The sequence below is a fragment of the Lycorma delicatula genome, chromosome 4 (genome assembly GCF_047948215.1).
Source record: "Lycorma delicatula isolate Av1 chromosome 4, ASM4794821v1, whole genome shotgun sequence".
Taxonomy (NCBI): domain Eukaryota; kingdom Metazoa; phylum Arthropoda; class Insecta; order Hemiptera; family Fulgoridae; genus Lycorma; species Lycorma delicatula.
This window is the reverse complement of record NC_134458.1, coordinates 157,527,336-157,551,535: the sequence shown is the minus strand read 5'-3', so window position 1 is coordinate 157,551,535 and position 24,200 is coordinate 157,527,336. Positions and strand designations below refer to the sequence as shown.

Sequence of the window (24,200 nt, the reverse complement as noted above, 5' to 3'; positions counted from 1 at the left end):
ATTTTTTGGTATTTGTAACATGATTGTTTCTTAATACTTTCTTTTTTTTTGTCTTTAGTCATTTGACTGGTTTGATGCAGCTCTCCAAGATTCTCTATCTAGTACCAGTCATTTCATTTCGGTACAACCCCTACATTCTACATTGTTAACAATTTGTTTTATATATTCCAAACATTGCCTGCTTGCATAATTTTTCCCATCTACCAGTCACTCCATTATCAAAGCGACTTTTAACTATATTTTTCGAAATTCTTCATTATTCATCAATTTGCTGCAACACCTCTTCATTTGTCACTTTATGCACCCATCTGATTTTTAACATTCTCCTATGCATTATATTTCAAATACTTCTAATCTTTTCTTCTCAGGTACTCTGATCATCCAAGTTTCACTTCCATATAAAGCTATGCTCCAAACATATACTTTCTAAAATGTTTTCCTGATGTTTAAATGAACCTTCAGGTGCTCATGACTTGGAGAGTTACACAAGCGCTTGTATGGTGGGTATTTGGCTGCCCACCTATTCCAGCTTACATTTCACATTTTACACATTTTTTCACCATGAATAACAGAAGTTTAAATAAAAATCAATATTTATACATAATTTAAATAAAAATCTTTAATACAAATACATGAATGACTTTTGTTTACATGTGTAATAAATGAATAATCCTAAATAAATGATAGCAACATATGAAAGACAAAAGATGCCGCATAAATGAGATAAAAAATGTAAATACAGTAAAACATAATAAAAACAAAGCAATGGCAGGCAATTAAAACTATTTACTAAAAAAAAAAAAAAAAAAATTTGTAAAGTCACTATCCTGTGTCTCTGACAATTTGAGCAAGTAATGTGTCGCACAGAATGCTTTTTGCATACACATGTTGGGCAGATGACAAGCTAATTTACTGAAATTGTTTTTTTTCTATCCGCATATATAACAAATTTGTCGGATGTTTGATACTGACATTGTGCTGGTTGACCTCTGTACTTTTGTAAGAAAACCTGAGGATCTTTTGGATACTTTTCCTTCCCGCCTTCCCGTTCTTGTAAGTTTTGTCAAAGAATGGGTAAAAAAAAGTCTCGGTTTTTTGCCCATTCTTGCAAGTTACATTCAATTAGTTTCATCTCCAAGTTGAATGTGTATTTTCTTCTAAGAGGTTTTTGATCAGAATTGTTTGCATGAAAAGTTTCATTGAATTTATTCTGGTGATATCCAGCAAGCGAAAAAAAAATAGTTATTGGTCACCACTGAGTTGTTCTAGAGGTTGAAAGTCTCAAACATATTAGACCAACAGTGTCCACACCCACTTTTGTGGAATTATAATCCATTACATGCAATGGCTTTCTAGTTTCCTCATCAATTTCATCAGCATCATGCATTGTTGACAAAACCAGACGTTTTTTTTCTTTGTAACCATAGAAACCAAAGTTTTATCTGGTCGACAGCCAAACTGGTATTTTCCGGGAATCAAATGCCAATTTTTGGTAAGAAATTCTGAAGGAACTTCTTTTTTATTTTTTTTTAGAATTCCTAAATTGTACGACCTACATCCAGTAAGTACTCTGCATGTGGACAGCTAGTAAAATAATTAACAGCTGTTACATTTCTATTTATATTTCTGATTGGGTCAATCAATGTTTTGATCAAGTGGCTTGTTTGAACATACAAAAGATCCTGGTTTCTGCTGTTCAAAATAAATAATCATGTTGTGTGTGAAAAATGTGCAGGAATCACACAACACATAGATCTTTAGTCCATATTTGGCAGGTTTCGTTGCCATATACTGTATAAAACTACAACGGCCCCAAAATCCAATTACCATTTCATCAACTGTAACAAATTTCTCTGGGTTATATGAAATTTGGCAGTTTGATACAAAATTATCAAAAAACTCCCTAACTGGGGCTAATTTGTTGGTGTTAGAATGTTGAACTCTAGTATTTAAATCATCGAATGAGGCTTCTTAATAAAAATCGAAAACAATTTTTACTGAAGTTTGCCCAGAGAATTGTTAGCTCAGTGCTGTTATCAGTAAAAAAAATTCTGACAAGTTAGTCTGATTGCCTCGTTTTACAGCCAAAAAAAGTATTGCACCAAATGTAGCTAGTATTTGTTCTTGTAGTTTTTAGATAATCTCCTTTGCAGCTATGAGAATGAGCTAATTTTTTTTGTCAATAAAAATATTTTTGTATTTTACAATATTATCAATCATATCAGTATTTATTATTCAAAAAAAAATAACAATCCAGCTCTGTTTTACTTTGGCAAGAGGTCTTTTAGGTCCAGGAAAAACCTTCACTACATTTTTTGGTTTTGTTTTTGATACTGTTGCAACAGGATCAGAGGCCCTTCATGAGTTGCCCCACCCGTCTTTACCTATGAGGAAGTGAAAGTCGGAAGTTTCATTGACATCTTCATTAGTCAGTGTCCAAATCAACTTCAGAATCACTGTCATGTTCATCTACTTCAATATTTTCCAGCTGAAAAACTATATCACTCTCACTGTCTATATCAAATGCTTCATTCTCATTTTCAAGGTCTACCAGTTCATTGAAAACCTGAAGGATTTCATCTGGTGTATGGAATCGTCCCGTAAAAATACTAGAAAATGTTACTTTCACGTAAAATTTCTCTGGTTCTAACAGAATAAAAAACAAATATGTTTATATAAATTTTAATAAATATAACTACAAACACATAGTAAAAAGAAATAAAAAAAATTAGAAATATTTACTTACATTTTAGTTTAACGAACAAACACACAGTAGAAGACAAGAAGTCACACTGGTCAGAGTGAACGCTCATTTTATAAGACAAGGGCTCACATAGGCGGTAGGTTGGCCACCAGCAGACCCTTGGGAATTTACCTTTTTTTTGCCACTCCCTCACATGGTCAACAGCCAACTTATAATAATATCTTATATCTGAATAGTTCATTTCAAAATACCTAAAGCCCAACTGCCTTATTAAACTCTTTACTAAAAAAAAATTAAAAAATATTAAAAAGGAGGCCAATCTATGCAAGCGCTTGAAGGTTAATTTTTGATATGAGCAAATTATATTTCTGACTGAAAGCTTATTCCACCTTTGCTATTCAGCATTTTATATTGCTCCTGTTTTGCCACCTTTAGTAATTCTACTTCCCAAATAAAAAAATTCATCTACCTACATAATCTTTTCTCTTCCTATTTTTATATTCAGTTGTCCATCTACATAATTTCTATTATATTTCATTATTTTCATTTTGTTCTTGTTTATTTTCGTGCAGTAGTTCGTGTATAAGACTGCGCACCCATGCCATTCATTGTTTCTTCTAAATCTTTTTTACTCTCAGCTAGTATTACTACATCATCACCAAATCGTAGAATCTTTACCTTTTTACCTTGCACTATTCTCCAGATTTAAATTGTTTTTTAACATCATTAACTGTTAGTTCTAAGTAAAGATTAAAAAGTAATGGGAATAGAGAAAACATCCTTGTCAGACTTCCTTTTTTATTATGGCTTCTTTCTTATGTTCTTCAATTATTACAGTTGCAGTTTGGAATTTGGTTCCTGTAAATATTAGCAATTGTTCTTCTATCTCTATACTTGAACCCTAAATTTTTTAAAATGCTTAACATTTTATTCCAATTTACTTATCAAATGCCTTTTCTAAGTCAATAAATGGTATGTATGTTGGTTTGTTTTTCTTTAATTTTCCTTCTACTATTAATCTGACCACTAAAATTGCTTCCCTTGTCCTTATACTTTTCCTGAAACCAAATCGGTCTTCTCCTAACACTTCTTTCACTCTCCTTTATATTCTTCTGTACAGAATTCTAGTTAAGATTTTTGATGTGCGAGTAGTTAAGCTAATTGTTCTGTATTCTTCACATTTATCTGCTCCTGCTTTCTTCGCTATCATGAAAATAACACTGTGTTTGAAGTCTGATGGAACTTCCCTTTTTTTGTAAATATTACACACCAGTTTGTATAATCTATCTATTGCTTCCTCACCTGCACTGCACAGTAATTCTGCAGGTCTATCCCAGGAGCGTTTCTGCCATTCAAATCTTTTATCCTCTATTAAATTCAGATCTCAGTATTGTATCTCCCTTTTCATCTTCTTTGACTTCTTCTTCTTTCTCTATAACACCAGTTTCTAATTCATTTCCTTCATGTAACTCTTCAATATATTCCACCCACCTATCAACCTTTTCTTTCGTATTACAAATCAGTGTATCATCTTTATTTAACAAATTATTAGATTTTAATTTATGTATCAAAAAATTCTCCTTATTTTCCCTGTATGTTCCGTCTATTTTGCCAATGATCATTTTTCTTTCCACGTCTGAACACTTTTCTTTAATCCATTCTTCTTTCGCTAATTCACTATTCTTGTTTATAGTATTTCTTACTTGCCGATACTTCCTTTTACCTTCTTCATCAATAGCATTCTTATACTTTCTACGTTCATCCATCAACTGCAATATATCCTCTGATATCCCAGATTTTCTACCAATTCTCTCTGTTCCGCCTAAGTTCGCTTCTGCTGATTTAAGAATTTCCTTTTTAACACATTCTCCCATTCTTCTTCTATATTTTATACTTTATTATTTTTACTCAGACCTCTTGCAATGTCCTTCTCAAAAATCTTTTTTACCTCCTCTTCCTCAAGCGTCTCTAAATACCACTGATTCATCTGACAACTTTTCTTCAGGTTTTTAAACCCAATCTTCATTTCATTATCACTAAATTATGGTCGCTATCAATGTCTGCTCCAGGATATGCTTTGCAGTCAAGGAATTTATTTCTAAATCTTTGTTTAACCATGATATAATCTACCTTTTTTCTTTTTTCCTGTTTAGCCTCCGGTAACTACAGTTTAGATAATACTTCAGAGGATGAATGAGGATGATATGTATGAGTGTGAATGAAGTGTAAGTCTTGTACATTCTCAGTTCGACCATACCTGGGATGTGTGGTTAATTGAAACCCAACCACCAAAGAACACAGGTATCCACGATATTAGGTAGATATAATCTACCTAATACCTTGCAGTATCACCAGGCTTTTTCCATGTGTATATTCTTCTATTATGATTTTTAAACTGGGTGTTGGCAATTACTAAATTATACTTTGTGCAAAACTCAATAAATTGCTCCCCTCTTTCATTCCTTTGGCCAGCCTGTATTCACCCACAATATTTCCTTCCTTGCCTTTTCCGATGCTTCTTAATACTGTAAACACACAAAAATACACTGCTTCTACTTCATAAACAATGGCTGCATCATGTTTATGCTACTAAGAGATGACCAATCATGGTGTGTCAACATTTCAGAAAACAAAAGTATAGCAGTGACATGCAGGCTGATCATCCAAGCTCACAGGCTACTGTACTTCTGGATCTAGAGCTTGATGCCGAGCTTGAACAGCAGCCGATCCATTTTCTGTTCATTCAAGTATAGTAGTTTCTAATGTTCAAATCTTCCACAGTATTCTAGAAATTTTTTTCCAATACATTGCTTTGCTCCTGGATCTTTCTCTTTTTAAATGTATTTGTCGATCTACATTCTTTATATTCTCTCTTTCTTATTCTTACAATGTCCATTACTAGAAACATTTCTAAATCTACAGGTGACATAATACAAAAAGTACATTCATCCTTCCAAAATTTTTCAATTCTGAAACTGTGTTGTTTGTTTTGAAAGAGAGATCACATCATGAAACTTGAATGAAGATCAGCCAAAACCCCAACATACCAATTTTGGCTCATTACAGCTTTCTTTATAATATAACTATGTAGTGAAAATTAACACAAAAAGGTGAGAAATCTTCATCTTTAAAGCAAAGTAAAGGAATTCAGGGAAAGAACATAGAGTTATTGCTATAAAACCCCTTTTATAATATAGTATTTTACTTTTATACGGATTTGAATACTAGATTGTGGATACCAGTGTTCTTTGGTGGTTGGGTTTCAATTAACCATACATCTCAGGCATGGTTGACCTGAGACTGTACAAGATTACTACTTCATTTACATTCATATATATCATCCCCATTCATTCCCTGAAGTAATACCTTATGGTGGTTCGAGAAGCTAAACAGCAAAAGCAAGAAAGGACAACAACCCAATAATACTAATGATGATAGAAACAAAAATTTTAATATCCAAACTCAACTATATAGATTATGTAATTTTTAATTTAAAAAATAAATCTTCTATTTCCGTTGTCTGGAAGGAGAATGTTTATAGATATATTTTATAGATATTGCTTGACACTTATGTGATAAATATCATCCTTATAAATCAGTCTTTAATGTAAAATTACAGGCAGATAATTAAAATATAAAAACATTACACTCTATATCACTGTTAAGTGATATATATAAACAACACTTGTCAATACAAACAACAAATAATTACCATTTATTAACACAAAAGGCAAAGATGTTTTATAATTAAATTTTAGTAATAACTAACTCCTCATTACAGTTTTGCCTGCGCTATATGGTTACTTGCATTTCCTGTAGCAGTTAATCTGTTCATATTTTTTAGTAAAGTAACACGAGTCAGGAGTATCCAGTCACCCATACAGTAACAGTGGCAGTGGCTGTGTTGGTTGAGCCATAGCGCTATATCCCTTCAAACCCCTTAAAAAAACACGGAATTCAAAAAAGCTTGAAAATGGTTTTTAAATATTTATCTGAAGAATATTTCCAAGACCAAATCTACTGAATATCTTGTTTAGTATAATCATGATTGGGAAAATTTACAATCATTGTTCAACATTATTTTTACATTTCTTCATCCCCTTTCAAGATCAAATTTCAAAAATTTAAATTAAAATTTTTTTTCAAAATTATTTATTCACACGAAGATTACATTCACAAAAAAATCAGGTTGATTTCTTCACTTGTTACCAAGAAATTAAAAAAATAACAGTTTAAAAAAAAAATCAAAAATCCGTTTTATCTCTTGAAACTAGAAATTTCAAAAAAATGTAGAAATTGGTTTTTAGATATTCACATGAATACACACTAAAAAAAACAAGCTGATATTTCATTTGTTACAGAGAAATTAAAAAAGAAATAGTAAATTTCATTGTTACTCCAGTTTACCTCTTTAGACTCAGAATTTCAAAAAATCCTTTCTTAGCATGCAGTTACACAGTAAAACGAAGATGTACATAAATTTTCATCAATTTATCTTCAGCAGTTTTTGCTTGGTGTTATGACTCACTCATGATTTGTTGTCTTCAGTTTCAATAAAACCTATATTGAAAATATCTCTACTGAAAAATATCTTGAGCTGTAAGAAAGCAGCATTAGAATTTAGCAGCTCACCACCTAGTGGCCTGAATGAGAAGTGTAGCACCATAACAGATTATATTACTTACACATTTTTATCAATAATTTTTCTTTTTTTGATAACATTTCCAAATAACCGTAATCTGTTAGATCGAGAGTGTACCTGAAGCATACAAAAGTTAGCCTTCAACCTACCAGAAATACCCCATTTGAATTTTGAAAATCAGACAATTGTTTGCAGAGATAATATAAGGGCATTCCATTGCACCTCCCAAAACAGTGCCCCAGGGGCATCTTATTTGTTACCAGTCAATGGTGATGATTGATCTAGCCTCCCACAAGGTGCTCACATACTTTATCACCCCAGTCTTACACGCAGTCCACACAGGAAGTCCATTATTGTTAAACAGAAATTTTTTTAATTTATTTAATATTATTTTATGTAACATAAATTTAATTGTATTATTTCTGTAATATTATTCATTCAATTGATTCAAATCATTCAGTTCAAACCCAGCTCACACAGTGACAGAGACTCACAGTTTACATTCAATTCATTAAAGTGTGCTTCAACCGGCAAATCTCCACTACTACATATAATTTTTTTTTTTCTGACGTCAAATATATCTAAAATCCTTCTCAGTTATGCCAAGAAACATGGGTAAAAATTTTGTTGCGATTAATAGAGTATGTTTTTGTTTATCCCAAACAAACAAAAACACTCTTCCTCTTTATATATTAGTATAGTTATATCAATAAATTGGATCTACCATTTTTCACCATGTAGGTTAAATGCTGCAATCATAATGGTTCTAAGTAACCTAGCATAAGATGCAAGTCTGAAAACAACAATGCCATCAATATCAACAATAAGCACCCTATGCTAGGCTTACTAAGAAAAGCAGAAAATGAGTTCCTGTAGCTTTTTTCATCGAGCCAAATTTTATTCTTACATGTCAGCAAGTGAAATCCACTATAATGTAGAAGATACTTCTTCCCCCAACAAACAACTCCTCTTTCATTTTATTCACTACAACCATAAACTACTTTATTTTTTGGAACAACTAAAATAAATATACATATTATACTACATTTATATTTTCAAACATATTATCATCCACAGTATTGAATAATATAATTAAATATAATATCAAATCCACCAAATGCAGTCAGTAAATAGTAAGAACACTTATCCAACTAGAGTTCATTCAATGTTGAACTACTTCATCTTCACCAGTTAAAAATTACAAGGTTATACATAAAATAGCAGCGTATCATGTTTTATCATTAAATAAATCCTCCTTCATATACCATGGAACAATATTGAGTGACAATACTTCTTAAACTATTGGTTATGATAACAGGACTACCAATTAAAATAAAACACCATTGTATTCAGTTTGTTTATTCATTAATTTATGATCGCTTTTAAATTCACAAATATTATATTTTTCTAGTACAACTATTTATCTATTATTATCGTTATTTATCTCTAATAAACAATGAACAATATCTCTAATACATATGCAATTACTGATGTATATCAGTAACCGCATGTAATATGATTACATATATAAAATAAACATGCAATACACTAATTTTTTATGAGGTTATCAGTAACTATTAAAGTGCTCTGAAAATCTCTTAACAAAAGATCTGTGGTTTTTCCTTTACGTATACAAAAATCAAAATTATATATATAATTTTTTATACATAAAAAATTAAGATATTACAAATGTATTTGGTAGTTTTGATATTATATTTAATTATATTACATATATTTCATATAATTAAATTACAGCATTTCATAAAACAAATATTTCATTAATAAATAAAAGAGCAACAGATATTTAAATACTTTAATTAAAGATAATTCACCTTATGTTGGAGATCCTTTGGACGCTCAATAAACAACCTCATTTGTTTCCAATCAAACGATGCTTGTCTTCTGTAAGTGTCAAGAGCACTGACTGGAAAATCAGGTACTAAATGATCAAGTTGTTCCATTTCAATTTCCATTATGCTGCAAAAATAAATTACATTTTAAATTAACTTATAGTTAATTACTAAAAAAGTAATTAAGTAAAAATGAATTTTAAAAAATACGAATTACAATGATTAATTAATTAACTATCATTCTAAATTCAATAAAAATGTATAATAAATTTAAAAATTAACAAATTTCCTGACCTAACAAAGCATAACGTCATAAATATGAGTATAATAAGTTTATTTTCAAAAATATTAAAATGAATAAACAAAAGAAAGTAGGTTTTTTCCTTGAAAATTGGCATTTAACTGATTTGATGCCAGAGCTATTCTCTGTTCATTTCTACTCTATATTAATTTATCAAGCTTAACATATTAACTGCATCTAACATCCTCACTCATCTGTTTTAAATATTCCAAATTTCACTTAACCTAGATTTTACCGTCTATTTAAATAATTAATTGATTAAGTACCCCCTGGTATTCTAATACACCAACCTACCTCATCTTTTTTAAAACTAATCTCTTGCTTCTCCTGTTCATTATAAGATCTCTTCACTTCATAGTTTACCTATTTATTCAGTTTTCAACAGCCTTTTGTATCACAAGACTTCAGACATCTGTATTTTTTCTTTTCTGATTTTTTCAACTATCAATGTTTCTCTAGTACAAAATAGGTAATATTTTACAAGAAATAAAAGGTTTGGTTTTAATTCAAGCACTAGTTTGGCTTTTTGTGTGAACTTCAATACAAGAAACAAGAGTCCTTGGGAATTTCCAAGAACTTTATTTGGCAACAAGATGGTGCGCCTCCAGTCACTCAATCAGTCACGTACATTGTGCGTGACTGGTTGAATAAAATTATCCTCAACCGCTGGATCGATTGCCAGTGAACAGATGACAGGGCTTGTTTGCCGTAGCCTCCACGTTTGCCCAATCTGACCCCATGCAATTTTTTTTCTTTGGGGGTTTATGAAGGATCAAGTGTATTTGCCACTGTTATCAGCTAACCTGTTCAACTTGAGACATAGGATTGAAGCAGATGTCACATCAATTACTCCAGACTTGCTGATTAAAGTATAGGCTGAACTCTCCTTTTGGCTGGATGTGTGCTGTGAGACGAATGGTGCTCACATTGAAGCTGTTTGAATTGCTCTATCATTTCAAGTATAATTTATCAATGTAAGTAAAATTAAGGAAATATTACATAACTTTAAATTCTGATATTCATTTTGAAACATACATTAGTTTACCTTAAGGATTATTTGTTATCATACAAGACTACTACACTTTAACATTATGTACAAGAATGTCTTTCTAACATTTAGATCTACATTTAATACATTCATCCCAGTCATATGGACTAATATTTTATTTTTCTTATGGCTGGGATGCGTGTAAAGCACCTGAAGTACAAGAGATACCAAGAGAGCTGCTTAATGATGTTCAAATAAGCTAATCAATGTAGTGAACAGAGTGAAGTTGCAGGTTTAGCATTGATGGTGCCAGTATTTAACAATATTAACGTAACATTTATACTCTTAAAATTGACACATAATATAATTCTATCAATTCTGGAAATAAAAAAAATAAATAAATTAAACATTTAAGATCAGAATATAAAAAAGAAAAACTTACGAATTAGTCGTTACACAGGCTGGTATAAGACTGAATGCCATACAAATTAAATCTTGCCACAAAAATATTATAAAATCTAACAAATAATTTATGGCCAAAAATGATGTACTGCAATTAAATCAAATAATAACTTGGGAATTTCAAAACTACATCTCTCATTTAATTACAGGTCTTCAGGCTTCCTGTAATTACTTTTATTTAGAAAAAATATTATAGTTATATAGATACTGTAATGCAGTAGCATACATTAACATGCTACTGCGTATTAACAAATGCTACATACGCATTTCTACAACATAGTATTTTATTTATCTATTAATTTATTCCTTAATTAAAAGTACAAAAAATATACTTTACAATTGGTACTGCATAAAAAAGAAAAATATTTCAAATTAATGAATAATGAAGATCAATACTGTATGTAAAATAAAAGTTGCACATGAACTATACAAAAATTTAAATAATCTTCAAAATGTAATCCTTGAAGTCAAACTAAACATAATGTACACGGGTTATTAAAAACTTTTAACACAACTGAAAAGGTCCTACCAACCAAATTCAACCCCCTCTAACAACCCTTAATTAACAAAAATCCAAATATTGAATAACTTATAAAAGTATGTGTATTTCTGGAGTACTCGATGTTGCTAGAGTTTTTAAGCTTAAATACGGAACATCTTAAATTCCTTGATACTCTCCCTTGATAAACCATTTGTTTTCAAAGGATGTTAAAACTTTGGGGAGAAATGAAAATAACACACATAAAATTATCTAACATCCTGTCGAATGAATATCTTGGCGCTCGGCCAAAAATTATCATCAAACGCGTAACTGACAATTTAAAAAACCTTTTTTTAAATAATCACGCTTCAAACAATTTGAGACTGATAATTTTTAACTCTAGTTTCATCCTTTATCTCTCTACGTACCATTTCCTACCTATGAGATAGCTACTTACTGGTACTTACTGGTGCTTACTGGTTAGAAGTTCCACAATTTGTAAAATTTCAAAATTCACACAAAAACTTAAATTAGTTCTAATTTGTTTTCTAACTTACAGCAGATATATTTCTGCAAGATTCATTTAAGTGCAAACCATTACAAACAAAATGCTGTCTTCTTAAATAAGTTAAGTGTGATACTCAAAGAGTTACGTTTTTAAAAAAATAACTTTATTTATTACAATTAATATACATTTAACTGTAAATAATTAATCGCTAACATCATTATACATGCTAATGAGTTATAAAATAGGACGATGTAACATCGAACCAGTCCTGAATAGCGATTTTAGCCCATGAGTGCTGCACAAAGACTGACTAATTATTATTACATTAAGAATAAAGAAACATAGGTTGCAGCTGCATTACATTCTTTTTCACGGTGGCTTTTCCTAGAAACTAGGGATAGGCAACACTCGTGGCTTATGGAATGTAATGCAACATCTATTCTCAGGTTATTCTCAGGAAGGTAACCTATATTAATAAAGTGTATTACCATATATTTAAAAATCATTCCTGAGGTAAATTAATACAGATGTGTATGAATTTGCTTTATTTAATATTCTGATTAGCTTTGGCTTATCATATCTAACCACGATTATATTAACAATTGATCGGTTTTTTATTAACTGGAACCAAATTATTGTGTATTAAGAAAATATTACTGAAAGGAAGAAAATTAAGTTACGTATTTTACTTTATCAGTTTTACCTCACACTATTGCAAAACAATTATAATTAGTAAAGTCTTTTATCTGATTTTTAACAGATTCTATAATCCAATACGAGTATAATGATGCTTTCAGTTTAACCTCGACTTCTTATTAAATTTAGCCTTAACTTGTTATTTTATTTAACAAGTTATTTTAACACTTAACAAGTGTTATTTAAATATTTATTCATTAAATTACTGCATCCATATCCACAATGATCCTATAAAAGCAGTACTTTAATCTTTTTATTAATATTATTCCTCAAATTTTTAGTCGCTTTGTTTGTAAAAGTTTTATTTTAATAGGTTGATGATTTAGTTGTTTGATTTTCTGCTTTTTATTTTAGTTTTAAGAATATTATTACTTCACATGAAATAACTGTTACATTGAAATTTAGATTTATAGTTTTTTTTCTTTTATTTTGAGGAATGTTCTAACACATTTAATACACTAATTTAAGCGACTGTATTTGCTCTTCTTCACCTAACGTTCCTTCTTCTACACCCTTATTCGTCAGCTCTACTTTATTTTTAAATTGACCCACTCTATTTTTTAACTGACTTCAAAAAAGGAGGAATATATTCGACCCGAATATACTTTTTTTGTGTTTGTTTGTGCATAACTTTTTTCCTATTAATCCGATTCAAATAAATATTGTTGCAATCCAGAGCTGCTTTTCGAGGTGGTACCATGATATTGAAAAAAATCTTTAGATATAAATCGGTCTGAAAACTAAGAAAAAATCTTTTTTCGCAGTCCAGCAGTTAAGTAGGGACAGTGGGAACCCTACTCTATATGAATGCTTCACGACATATGATATGGTCTTCTGTAGGGCAGGTAGCGTCAGTTTCTTGACAAAATATGTAGCACCGTTAATAAAATCATCAAAAATCGAGATATCTCGTCTTAAACCTTTCAGACCCAATATATATTACATATATAATATACAGCATCAGTAGGGACAGAGGGAATCTCATAATTCTACATACGTGCACACATTACATGGTATTTTGCAGGGTCTCTCACAGGGTCGGGCAACTAAATTTCTTCACAATACTTGTAAAACTGATATATCAACCGATGACAACCCTTCTAAAGTGTGTGTGTGTGTGTGTGTGTGTGTGTGTGTGTGTGTGTGTGTGTGTGTGTGTATATATATATACACAAGCTGTCATTTTAAAAATGAAAATTTTATTAAAAAGTCGTTACGAATACACTTCTTCCACCAAAGGACTCTCAGATTACGTTTGAACACACGTAAACAGAAGAAAGCCAAAAAGGTCAAATTAAAAGTGTACCTCGCTTCGCTAATTCGATAAACACTTTATTCGAATCGGTTCGTAATCATAAGTTAAACTGATCCGCGTTAGGAAAGGGAAAGTGTGCTGCACCAAGGATTACAAACAGAACTGTCAAAAAATGTTATAAAAAAGATTTAGAAAACCGAGTTAAATTCTAGATCAAAGAATTACAGCGTAAAAAAAGGGCATTTAAATATTAACGACTAAATTAAGCAATATTTAGAGAAGCAACTGTGAAAAAGATAAAAAAATATTCATTTTAAAAAAGTATGGATTTCAGTCGACCTCACTGATCCAATGACGCTTTTACCTTAAAAATTATGCAATATTAAAAATATAATTGAGGAAAAAAAAAACAAAATCTTAAGTAAAAAATTTTCATTTCATTGATACCCTTGCTCGACAGCTACCTCATGTAATGTTTTTAATAATATCTACGGCTTGAAAAACAATTAAATCAGAAGTTACAAAAAAAAACTCAAAAGATATTTTTTTAAATTCTTAAATCGTATCGCACAGGACCCTTTTTTTACAAAAAAAAAAGTCCCCGAATCTTCTACATCAATATTAAATATTAAATGCAACTGGATTTTCAATCCTGAAAATTAAAGTTAAAAAAAAGCTGACAACACGGTTGTAGGACTTTCCCGTAGTAGGACTCTTTTAAAGTCCTACAACTGTGGGTTATTCTGATCCACGATTTACACACAATTTAAAATATTTATCATTTAAATATAATATTTTTTCGTTTATTTAATTCAATTATTCTAACTAAAGGCGCGCGCGCATAATGAATTTAATTTGCGCGGGTGTAGCTGTACTAGCGGCGACAGTCAACACTAACTAAACTAATGTAATTTTACAACTTATACAGAACAAATTTCGCTTGTACGGTCAGCAGACTGGGGTAGCCGCGAGGCTTAACACACCAGGTACCGAGTCGAATAAGCGATCGAATTCGAGAGCCAACAAGACACATTTACCTTTTTATACTTTAAATATCAGTCATTTATTTAATTCTACCGCTCACCTGTGACGTCACAACATAACAGACGACACAACAGCTGTACGTCAATGCTACCGACCTCTGAAATATTAAATAAATAATTAAAGTGTAAAAAGTAATTTGATTGGTAACCGTGTGGAATTTTAAATTTCCCAATCCAAGAGAACGGGGAAAAAGGAATCTTGAAACATCGATATTTGCAAAAACCCCTATACCCAATATTTTGGCCAATTGCTATACTTTCCCTTTACAGATAAGGTGCTGCAGCAGCAACAGAATTATAAGGGGGGGGGGGGTAAAAATTAATAAGTATAAAGGAAAGAAATTAAAAATATTAAGAAACCGAATAATATTAAAAGATTTAATATCCATAAATTAAATTTAAAGGAAGAAATCATCGAAAATTTTAAAAATAAAACTGATAAAATCCAAAAGGACTATTGGGGCAAAATTAAAAGTAAATTAATTAAATCCGCAGAAGAAACCTTTTCCCAGCCAAAAGAAAGAAGCAAGCTTGGTGGAATAATACCTGCGACGAAGCTCTTGTTACAAGAGAAAAATTTGGAAAAAATATAATTCCAGCCCGACTGAAGAAAACACTAAAATGGGGATAGAAATTACAAAGGAAACCTCTAAAGTTTTTAGAAAAACAAAACGATATTTTGAATAAGATATAAATAGATAAAAGAAGATATAAAAATAGAAGAGAATTATAATAAAAATAATACTAGAGAATTTTACCAAGTCTTTAAACTTTCCACTTTTAACCCGATCTGCACAAACGTTAAAAACGAACAAGAAAAATTAATAATGAACAAGGATGAAAGTTTAAGACTAGCCAAAAATTATTAAATTGCCTGGATCCCAAAGAAACTTTTAAATTTATTAAAAATAACGAAAAAACTAAAAATGTTCTACCTCCAGATTTAAAAGAAATTACAGAGATCATTAAATCTTTAAAGAATAACAAAACTTGTCGAGATAATTGTATAGCAGCAAAAATTCTGAAGTATGCAAGCGATGAATTACGCTCCAAACTGAAAACCATTCTAAAAGAAATCTTGGAAAAAGAGAAAATCCAGACGGTATGTAAAAACGCGTTAATACATCTACTCCGTAAAAATATTAATAATTACAAAGGGATCTCGCTTCTACCGGTTCCGAATAAAAATTCTGTCCAAAGCCTCGCTAAGCAGAGTACAGCCGATAATAGAAAATGAGATAGGTGAATACCAAGGAGGATTTAGACCCAGAAGAAATTGCGCGGAACAAATATTTAATTTAAAACAAATTTTACAGTACCAGAGAATTAGTAACAAAATTAATTAAGATATTTATAGATTTTCAAAAGCCTGCGAGATTCCATACATCGCGAGTCTTTCTTTAAAATACTAGAAGAACTTAAAACAGACACAAAAACAAGTAACATTATTAAAGAAACACAAATACAAAATCTAAAGTTAAATTTCTTGGAGATCTTTCTGAACCATTTGAAATAAAAACAGGCGTCAGACAAGGAGACGGACTTTCTCCTACCCTCTTTAACCGCACTCTACATAAAGTAATTAGAAAATGGATGACAGAACACGAAAAACTAAATATTGCAGAAAATGTTGAAATGGAAAATAAAAAGAAATTTATAAACACAATCTGTCAGCCTTCGCAGATGATATCGCGATATTTGCAAAAGATACGGACGAGGCTCGTATTAAAGTCCAGAAATTACGCGAATGTGCAAAGATAAATTTACAAATTTCTTTCGAAAAAAAATGGTTCTCCTACGATAAAAAAAAAAATTACTAACTAATAATTCTCGAAAATCAAGAAATTAAAAAGAGTATCAAAATTTAAATATCTCCGAGAAGTACTAACGCCAAACGCTCTAGAAAAGGAAACGCTCAAAATGCAAACGCGGAAACGGCGTTAGCGTTCGATTTAACATGAAATTTATATAATAAAAAATCGCTTTCGCGTAATGCTAAACTTCGACATTAAAAAACAGTTATTCTTCCGGAAGCGTTATATGGTGCTGAGCGTTTGCAAAAGTTTTCGGAAGAAGACCTTTTTGAAATAGAAAAAAGAATTTTAAGAAACATACATGGACCCGATCATCAAAACGGAATTTATAAAATAAAAAACCAAACAGAAATTTATAAAAATACAGACACCATCTGGAGAAGAAGATCACAATTTTACGACCGTTTAAACAGAATGATCGAAAACAGATTAACAAAATAAATATTTAACTTTATCACAGTAGAGCTATTAAAACTAGCCGGTTTAAAGAAGTAGAAAACGATCTTTAAACTTTAAAAATCTCCAAAGAAACCTATTTAAATAGAGACCGATTTAGAAAACTAATCAAAGAATCTAAGTTTCCAGAGAAGGATAAGATCAGTATAGAAAGTGAACCGAGAAAGAAAAATAACAGTGAAAAATGAAAAAATTTTGGGAAAACAAAAGAAGTACCAAACTACTATGCAAACGTGATCCTTAGTAATCCGGACGAACAAAAAAAAAATAAAAAAGAAAAGAAATTGTGCTAGTCTATGCTAATACATAAAGTAATAATTAAACTAAATTCGTAATAATAGTATATTTATTAGTTTACCTTAAAAATGGATGCTATAAAATGATTTTATTATGTATTCAAAACTATAAACTGACTTTTGATGAAAGATAAATTTTCTTGCATGCGAAAAATTAAAATCTGATACGGCATAAAAGACAATACACTATACACAACAATGTAATATATTGACGTCCTTGAAATTATTAATTAATAGATTGAAAATGATTTTTTAAACCCGTAAATTAATTTAAGGCGAATTGTTCGAAAGAGATTTTTATCAAATTTCAATTAAACAAAATGGCAACGGAAGCATGAAAACCACGCTCATAGTTACAATTACGCTGTATTAAGCGGAAATACGAGTAGAATTGTTGTCTCGGTTGATTTTACGTTCTATAAATATGAAGCGACAATTCAACGTGATTTATGTGTCTGTAAATTGATTAATATTCTACTATAAAAATGTCTCTTATACTTATCTGCTTACTTAATTATTGATATCTAGTAATAATAAAATCAAAAAAGCAAAGAAAATTACCCAAAGAAAAACGGCATAACCGACAATTCTATATCTTTTTACTATTTAAACAAATCATGATTTTAATAGCTATATAAATTCTCATATTATATTAAAAAATCCCTACAATAAATTATGTCGGCCACTTAAATATAAACTGTTAATACGAAAATACATTTTTCTAATATCTGCCTTAATTTTCAGTAAATAACACATGGTTTTGAATTTAATGCGACAAATCATTTCATTAATATTAAAAAATCATTTCAAAAGCATAATTGCGGGGGTTATGGAGTTTTTTTGTTGTTTAAAACGCCCTTAATCAAAAATAACACTGATAAACATAATTTCTGTTTCCTAACATGCGATACATGATTTTAATCTGTTTTTTGGTGGTGAAAACGAATATGAACTCAGAATCTTTCTATCACCCACCATTTTTGAAACGTTTTTAGATTTTAATTAAAGGATTTTTTTTCATTTTTCAACCTATAGTTAGCATTTTAAGTTCCTATATTGTATTTTGTTAGCTCATTTTTTATTGTTTAACTTTATTAATATAATTTGTAAGCTATAAATAAACAATACTAGACAAAGAATTAAATCATATCATTGTCACATATTATGACAACGTATCTAGTACTGAAGAGTGAGTCTTCATGGACAAGATTAATCATATCTATGCAGGGGAAAACATGTAGCTGAAAACACAGCTGTGTTGTTTGTATTAAGTACTGGATTTAGGAATGAATTAATTTTGTTCGCTCTTATTGCTGTCTTAAGTTTGTTAACAGTTATGTCATAATGCCTCGGAAATTGTATAAATGATGAGGATGCCTTTTGTTATGTATGTGGTCAGTTTACCATAAAATCAAATAGAAAAATCATTACACCTTTAATTAAAAAAGCATATCATTTGTACTTTCATTGTAAAATTGGTGATCTGGATAAGACGTGGGCTCCTCATATATTGCACTAATTGTTCTGTATATTTAAGAGGATGGCTGAAAGGTACATGGAAGGCTTTGCCATTTGGTGTACCAATAGTTTGGCCTGAACGAAAGGATCATGTAACCGATTGTTACTTTTGTTTAATAAGTGTGTCTGGAATTTCTAAAAAATCTAAACATACTGTAAAATATCCTTCATTGCAATCTGCAATCAGGCCTGTACCTCACAGTGAAATTATTCCAGTTCCTGAACCACTGTGAATGTATGTTTCGAAAGCAGCGATGAAGAATCAGGCAGTACTGAAGAAGAGAAAAATGAATTATCTTTCAATAAGCCACATCTTATATCACAAGGTGGATTAAATGACTTGGTTAGGGATTTAAATTTATCAAATATCAAGTTGAACTGTTAGAATCAAAACTGCAAGGTTGGAATTTACTTCAAAAAAATACAAAAATTTCGGGTTTTCGAATCCAACAAAAAGAACTTTCTCAGTACTATTAATGGAAACCCACCGGGTTGGTCTAGTGGTTAACGCGTCTTCCCAAATCAGCTGATTTGGAAGTCGAGAGTTACAGCGTTCAAGTCCTAGTAAAGCCAGATATTTTTACATGGATTTGAATACTAGATCGTGGATACCGGTGTTCTTTGGTGATTGGGTTTCAATTAACCACACATCTCAGGAATGGTCGAACTGAGAATGTACAAGACTAACACTTCATTTACACTCATACATATCATCCTCATTCATCCTCTGAAGAATTATCTAAACAGTAGTTATCGGAGGCTAAACAGGAAAAAGAAAGAAAGAAGTACTATTAATGAAAATAATTTGGTTTATTGCACAAATATTGATGAGCTTACGTTGCACTTAGGACAAGTTCATACATCTGAGGACTGGCACCTTTTCATATATTCGTCCAAGTTTAGTTTAAAAGTGGTTCTACTGCACAACGGTAACAAATATTCTTCGATACCAATCGCTTATGGTATTAATTTTAAAGAGACGTACGATGTGATGAAAGACGTTCTTGAAAAAATAAATTATAAAAAACATAGCTGGAACATATGTGGTGATTTGAATGTTATAGCTATTTTTTTAGGCATACAGTTAAGATATACTAAGTACATGTGTATTCTTTGCGAATGGGACAGCCGAGCTAGAGATAAACATTATGTTACCAAAGGGTGGAAGAAACGAGACAACTTAACTCAAAATAGGAAAAATATTATTCATGAGCCCTTAGTTGAACCAAAAAAATATTTTTACCCCCTCTCCATATCAAGCTAGGACTAATGAATAATTTTGTAAAAGCAATGAAGAAGGATAGTCCGGGATTTTTGTACATCAGGCAAAAATTTCCGAATGTAAGTGAAGGAAAAATTAAAAAAGGAATATTCGTTGGTCCTCAAATAAGAGAGCTGGTCAAAGATGATGTATTTAACTCGATGTTAAATAATGTAGAAAGTGCAGCTTGGGCTTCATTTAAAGACGTTTGCAAAAACTTTCTCGACAAACAAAACTCCGACAATTACCACGATATTGTTAATCAACTTCTTACTTCATACAGAGCTATGCGGTGTAATATGTCTCTGAAAATGCATTTCCTCCACTCACACGTGGATTTTTTCCCGGGACAACCTCGGAGACGTAAGTGACAAACACGGTGAACGATTCCACAAAGACATTTCGGTGATGGAAACCTATAAAGGGAAATGAAATACTAACGTGCTAGCCGATTACCGTTGGGACATTAATTTGGGAAGTGCCTGAGGCTATTTATAAAAGAAAAGCATCAGCGGAATCATTCTAACACAGGTCTGGCCATGTAAAATTATAAATTTTACAGATTTTAAATATATTATCCCTTAATTTTTATTTTAAGCGTAATTTATTTAAAACTAAGGGTGACAGAATAATTGTATTTACAGATCTATAAAGTACGCAAAAAACAATTCAAGAAATGGTATCACACTTAGAGAAACATTAACATTTTTTTTTCTATCAATGCAATTACCAAACACGATGAAACTTCATATTTTATATGTGTTACCTTGAAAGACCAATATCTGGCAATGTCGATTTTCTCCGGTGAATGTCGACAAATACCAAATACGTCGTTGAAAAACCGAATATTTGTTTTCGAACTTTCGCCGGCATATGTCGACAAAAACAGATAAGCTCTTGTGGGGGTCGAAACGATAACTAGAAATTAAAAAAATAATCACCCGATACCAATCTCGAAGGTAAATAGATTACGAGAAACCCTCGTACAAAAAGGGAAGTTTAAATGTAAGCCAAACATAACCTATACTCGTTTCGCTCGCTATTCTCGTCTAATTAATGTTAAATACACAAATTATATATATGTTATTATCCAACATTGGAGGCGATTAATCAAATTCACCGCGTTCAGCATGCACCGATAGTGAAAGTTGAATAAAAATATTTTTATAAAAAATTGAACAAAGGGCAAACCATCTGACCATTTATTTGTATCGTTATCGTTCATCCAGGCAGTTAACATATTCTGTATATGCTGATCGGCCCTTTCAATTTATAAAATGCTGAAAGTTTGATTCATTTTTTTTTTATAAATGCAGTTAATTTGATTAATCGTCTCCAGTGTTGGACAGTAACATATATAATTTGTATATTTAACGTTAATTAGACGAGAATACAGTAATATTAATATTAGGATACAGTAAAAGTCCCTTTATTACTCGTATTACTAGATCAGTATTATTAGTATCTTCGTCAGTTGCTGATTAACAAAAGTTTCAGATTTCTGGTGTGTCGTATAAATAAAAGTTAATAATAATTAAACTATTCCGTTTAGTAAACTCTTGCATACTGGTTACAAATGTTATTTTCTACCTTACGGTGTAAAATATTCAGTTTTTATTATTGGATTATCTGGTGAATAATCAAAAATGAAAAAGAAACAATCAAACAGGAGAAAGAAAGATATCTCAAAAAACAAGATGAATATGAATAGAAAGAAAATGTTAAGAACAAGGGAAGAATAAAAAAATTAAGAGAAGATGATATATAAAGAGGAAGAAAACGTTAAGACCAAGGAGAGAATAAAAAGATTAATAGAGGATGATGAATATAAAGAGAGAAAATTTAAAAACTAGAGAACGTGTACACAAATTAAGATCAGAAGAATTATATCAAACCAAACAGCGATTAAATGATTGGCAACAAAAAGCAAATAAATGAAATTATCATCACCTCCGACTTAGGGAGAATATTGTCCGACAATGTCAGAGGATTAATGAACTAAAAGTTAAGAATTTTTTGCAATTTATTAAAGATCGGGGATGTATGCCTCAGTGTATATGTTGTTCTTGTAAGGATCTATTTTTCAGTCATTCTGTAGTTAACTTTAATATAGATAAAATTAAACAGAAATTCCAGAATAATTACATAAAACTGAACAGAAATTAAACTAGAAAATCCAAAAATAATATGATTCTAAATTATAATTTTCAATTAATATTAAACAATCAGATGTTTCACCAAATCTATTACATATACACATGTAATAATGCCTATTAAATTACATATGGTATACATATTTTTAAAAGTACATAAAATTTTATTTCACTAATAACTTCTGATTTTTTTTCATATATTTTTTTTATTGTTATTATTTATTGTAAAACTTTTTTTACAATCACGGGTTAATAATTATTAATAAATCAATATATTTAAATTAAAAAAAAAGTTAAAAAAGAAAGAAAGGAGATGAAATATGACTCGAACCAATGTGGCTTCCCTTGTAAGATACAAATATTTCATTAATTAAAATTTGCTTTGGCTGTAACTCTGGAACCAATGAAAATAAGTACGATTTATGATATATCGTTGAAAAGCTCTCAATTAGGGCTTTAAGAATTACTGCAATTAAGAAAAAGTCCAAAATCCAAATTTTGGGGGATTTTGGACTTTTTGGACACTTTTGGTTCAGTCGATTGCAATCAAAAGGGGAGGTGTGCACCTCCCCTAACTAGATGTTACAACAGTTCTAAATTCAAAATTTCAACATCCTACGGCTAATCGTTTTCGAGTTGTGAGAAATACATACGTCACGCCGAAACTAGTCAAAATGGATTCAGGGATGGTCTAACTGGATATTTCCGTTGAAATCTGAAAACCGAAATTTTTCGCGATCACAATACTTCCTTTACTTAGTATAAGGACGTAAAAACGGTGAAACAAGTGACAATCTGAAGAGTCTAAATGTCAATTTTCACGGCTGCAACACTTTCAGTTCCCGATATGTAAAATTTTCATGAAAAAATTTGTTCCCCTTTCGGCCATTGCCGAAATTGGATTTTCATCCAATTTGAATAAAATTGTTAAGGGACGAATTTAGCTGTTAATGAATTTTGACCTGAAAAAATTAAAAACATGGGTCCCAGAACAGTACCTCCATTAGTTTTAAAGATATCTGACGTAAACACAAAGATTGCGGGTAAAAAATAACACGTTTTGGGTTTAAAGTAAGAAAATTTTATGAAATGGTTAATTAAGTTGTATTTTTTTTCAATTAGAAATGAGGAAAATCTAATTTTGAAAAAAATCCATGTAAATCTACTTTTTCCCCCCCTTACTCCCTTACGCCAGACCCGAAATTAAGCATAGAACAGCGTAGGGGGTGTCCTTTATACATCTACTTAAATTACTTAATCCATACTTGTTGGGTAAAGTTAACAAAAAAACACAGCTCGTATCTGCCAAAAGAAATTGGACTTTAATGAGAAAGAAAACAATTGAACTTATGTTAAATCATAACCTTAAAAACTAAAAATAAATTATGAAATTAACTTAATGATGCTAAATAAATATTAGCTGAATTAGCATATGAACGAAGATATTATATGAGAAAATAAATGAATATACATTTTTTAAATACACATTTTGACAATATACAATTTAACAACTCCTGAAAACAAGAGAACATGAAACACCTTATTTTCAATTATAAATTTAGAAAAGCATAACATCAATAAACATAGTATGTCTGAAAAACTATTACATTGCTGACAAATGCTGTAATATTGAAAATTAGGAATGAACAAATGTCATTAACTTAGAAAAATGAATTACAATATTTTCAGTAGAAAAAAGAGTTAATTACAATTATCAAATTGAAATAAGTAATAATATGTAAATAGAGTTCATTTTGGTAAATAAGCATTCT

At 30.5% G+C, this 24,200-nt stretch overlaps 1 protein-coding gene across 5 annotated transcripts in view; it reads right to left on the bottom strand.

Moving 5' to 3' along the window:
• LOC142324017 (peroxisomal acyl-coenzyme A oxidase 3-like) overlaps positions 1–24,200 on the bottom strand; it is a 134,529-nt gene that overhangs the window by 57,896 nt on the left and 52,433 nt on the right. For all 5 annotated transcript variants that reach the window (XM_075364574.1, XM_075364573.1, XM_075364572.1 and 2 more), the window contains exon 2: positions 9,179–9,323. In XM_075364574.1, the coding sequence (XP_075220689.1) occupies positions 9,179–9,319 (141 nt within the window). In that variant the 5' untranslated portion in view covers positions 9,320–9,323. The remainder of the gene's footprint in view (positions 1–9,178; positions 9,324–24,200) is intronic.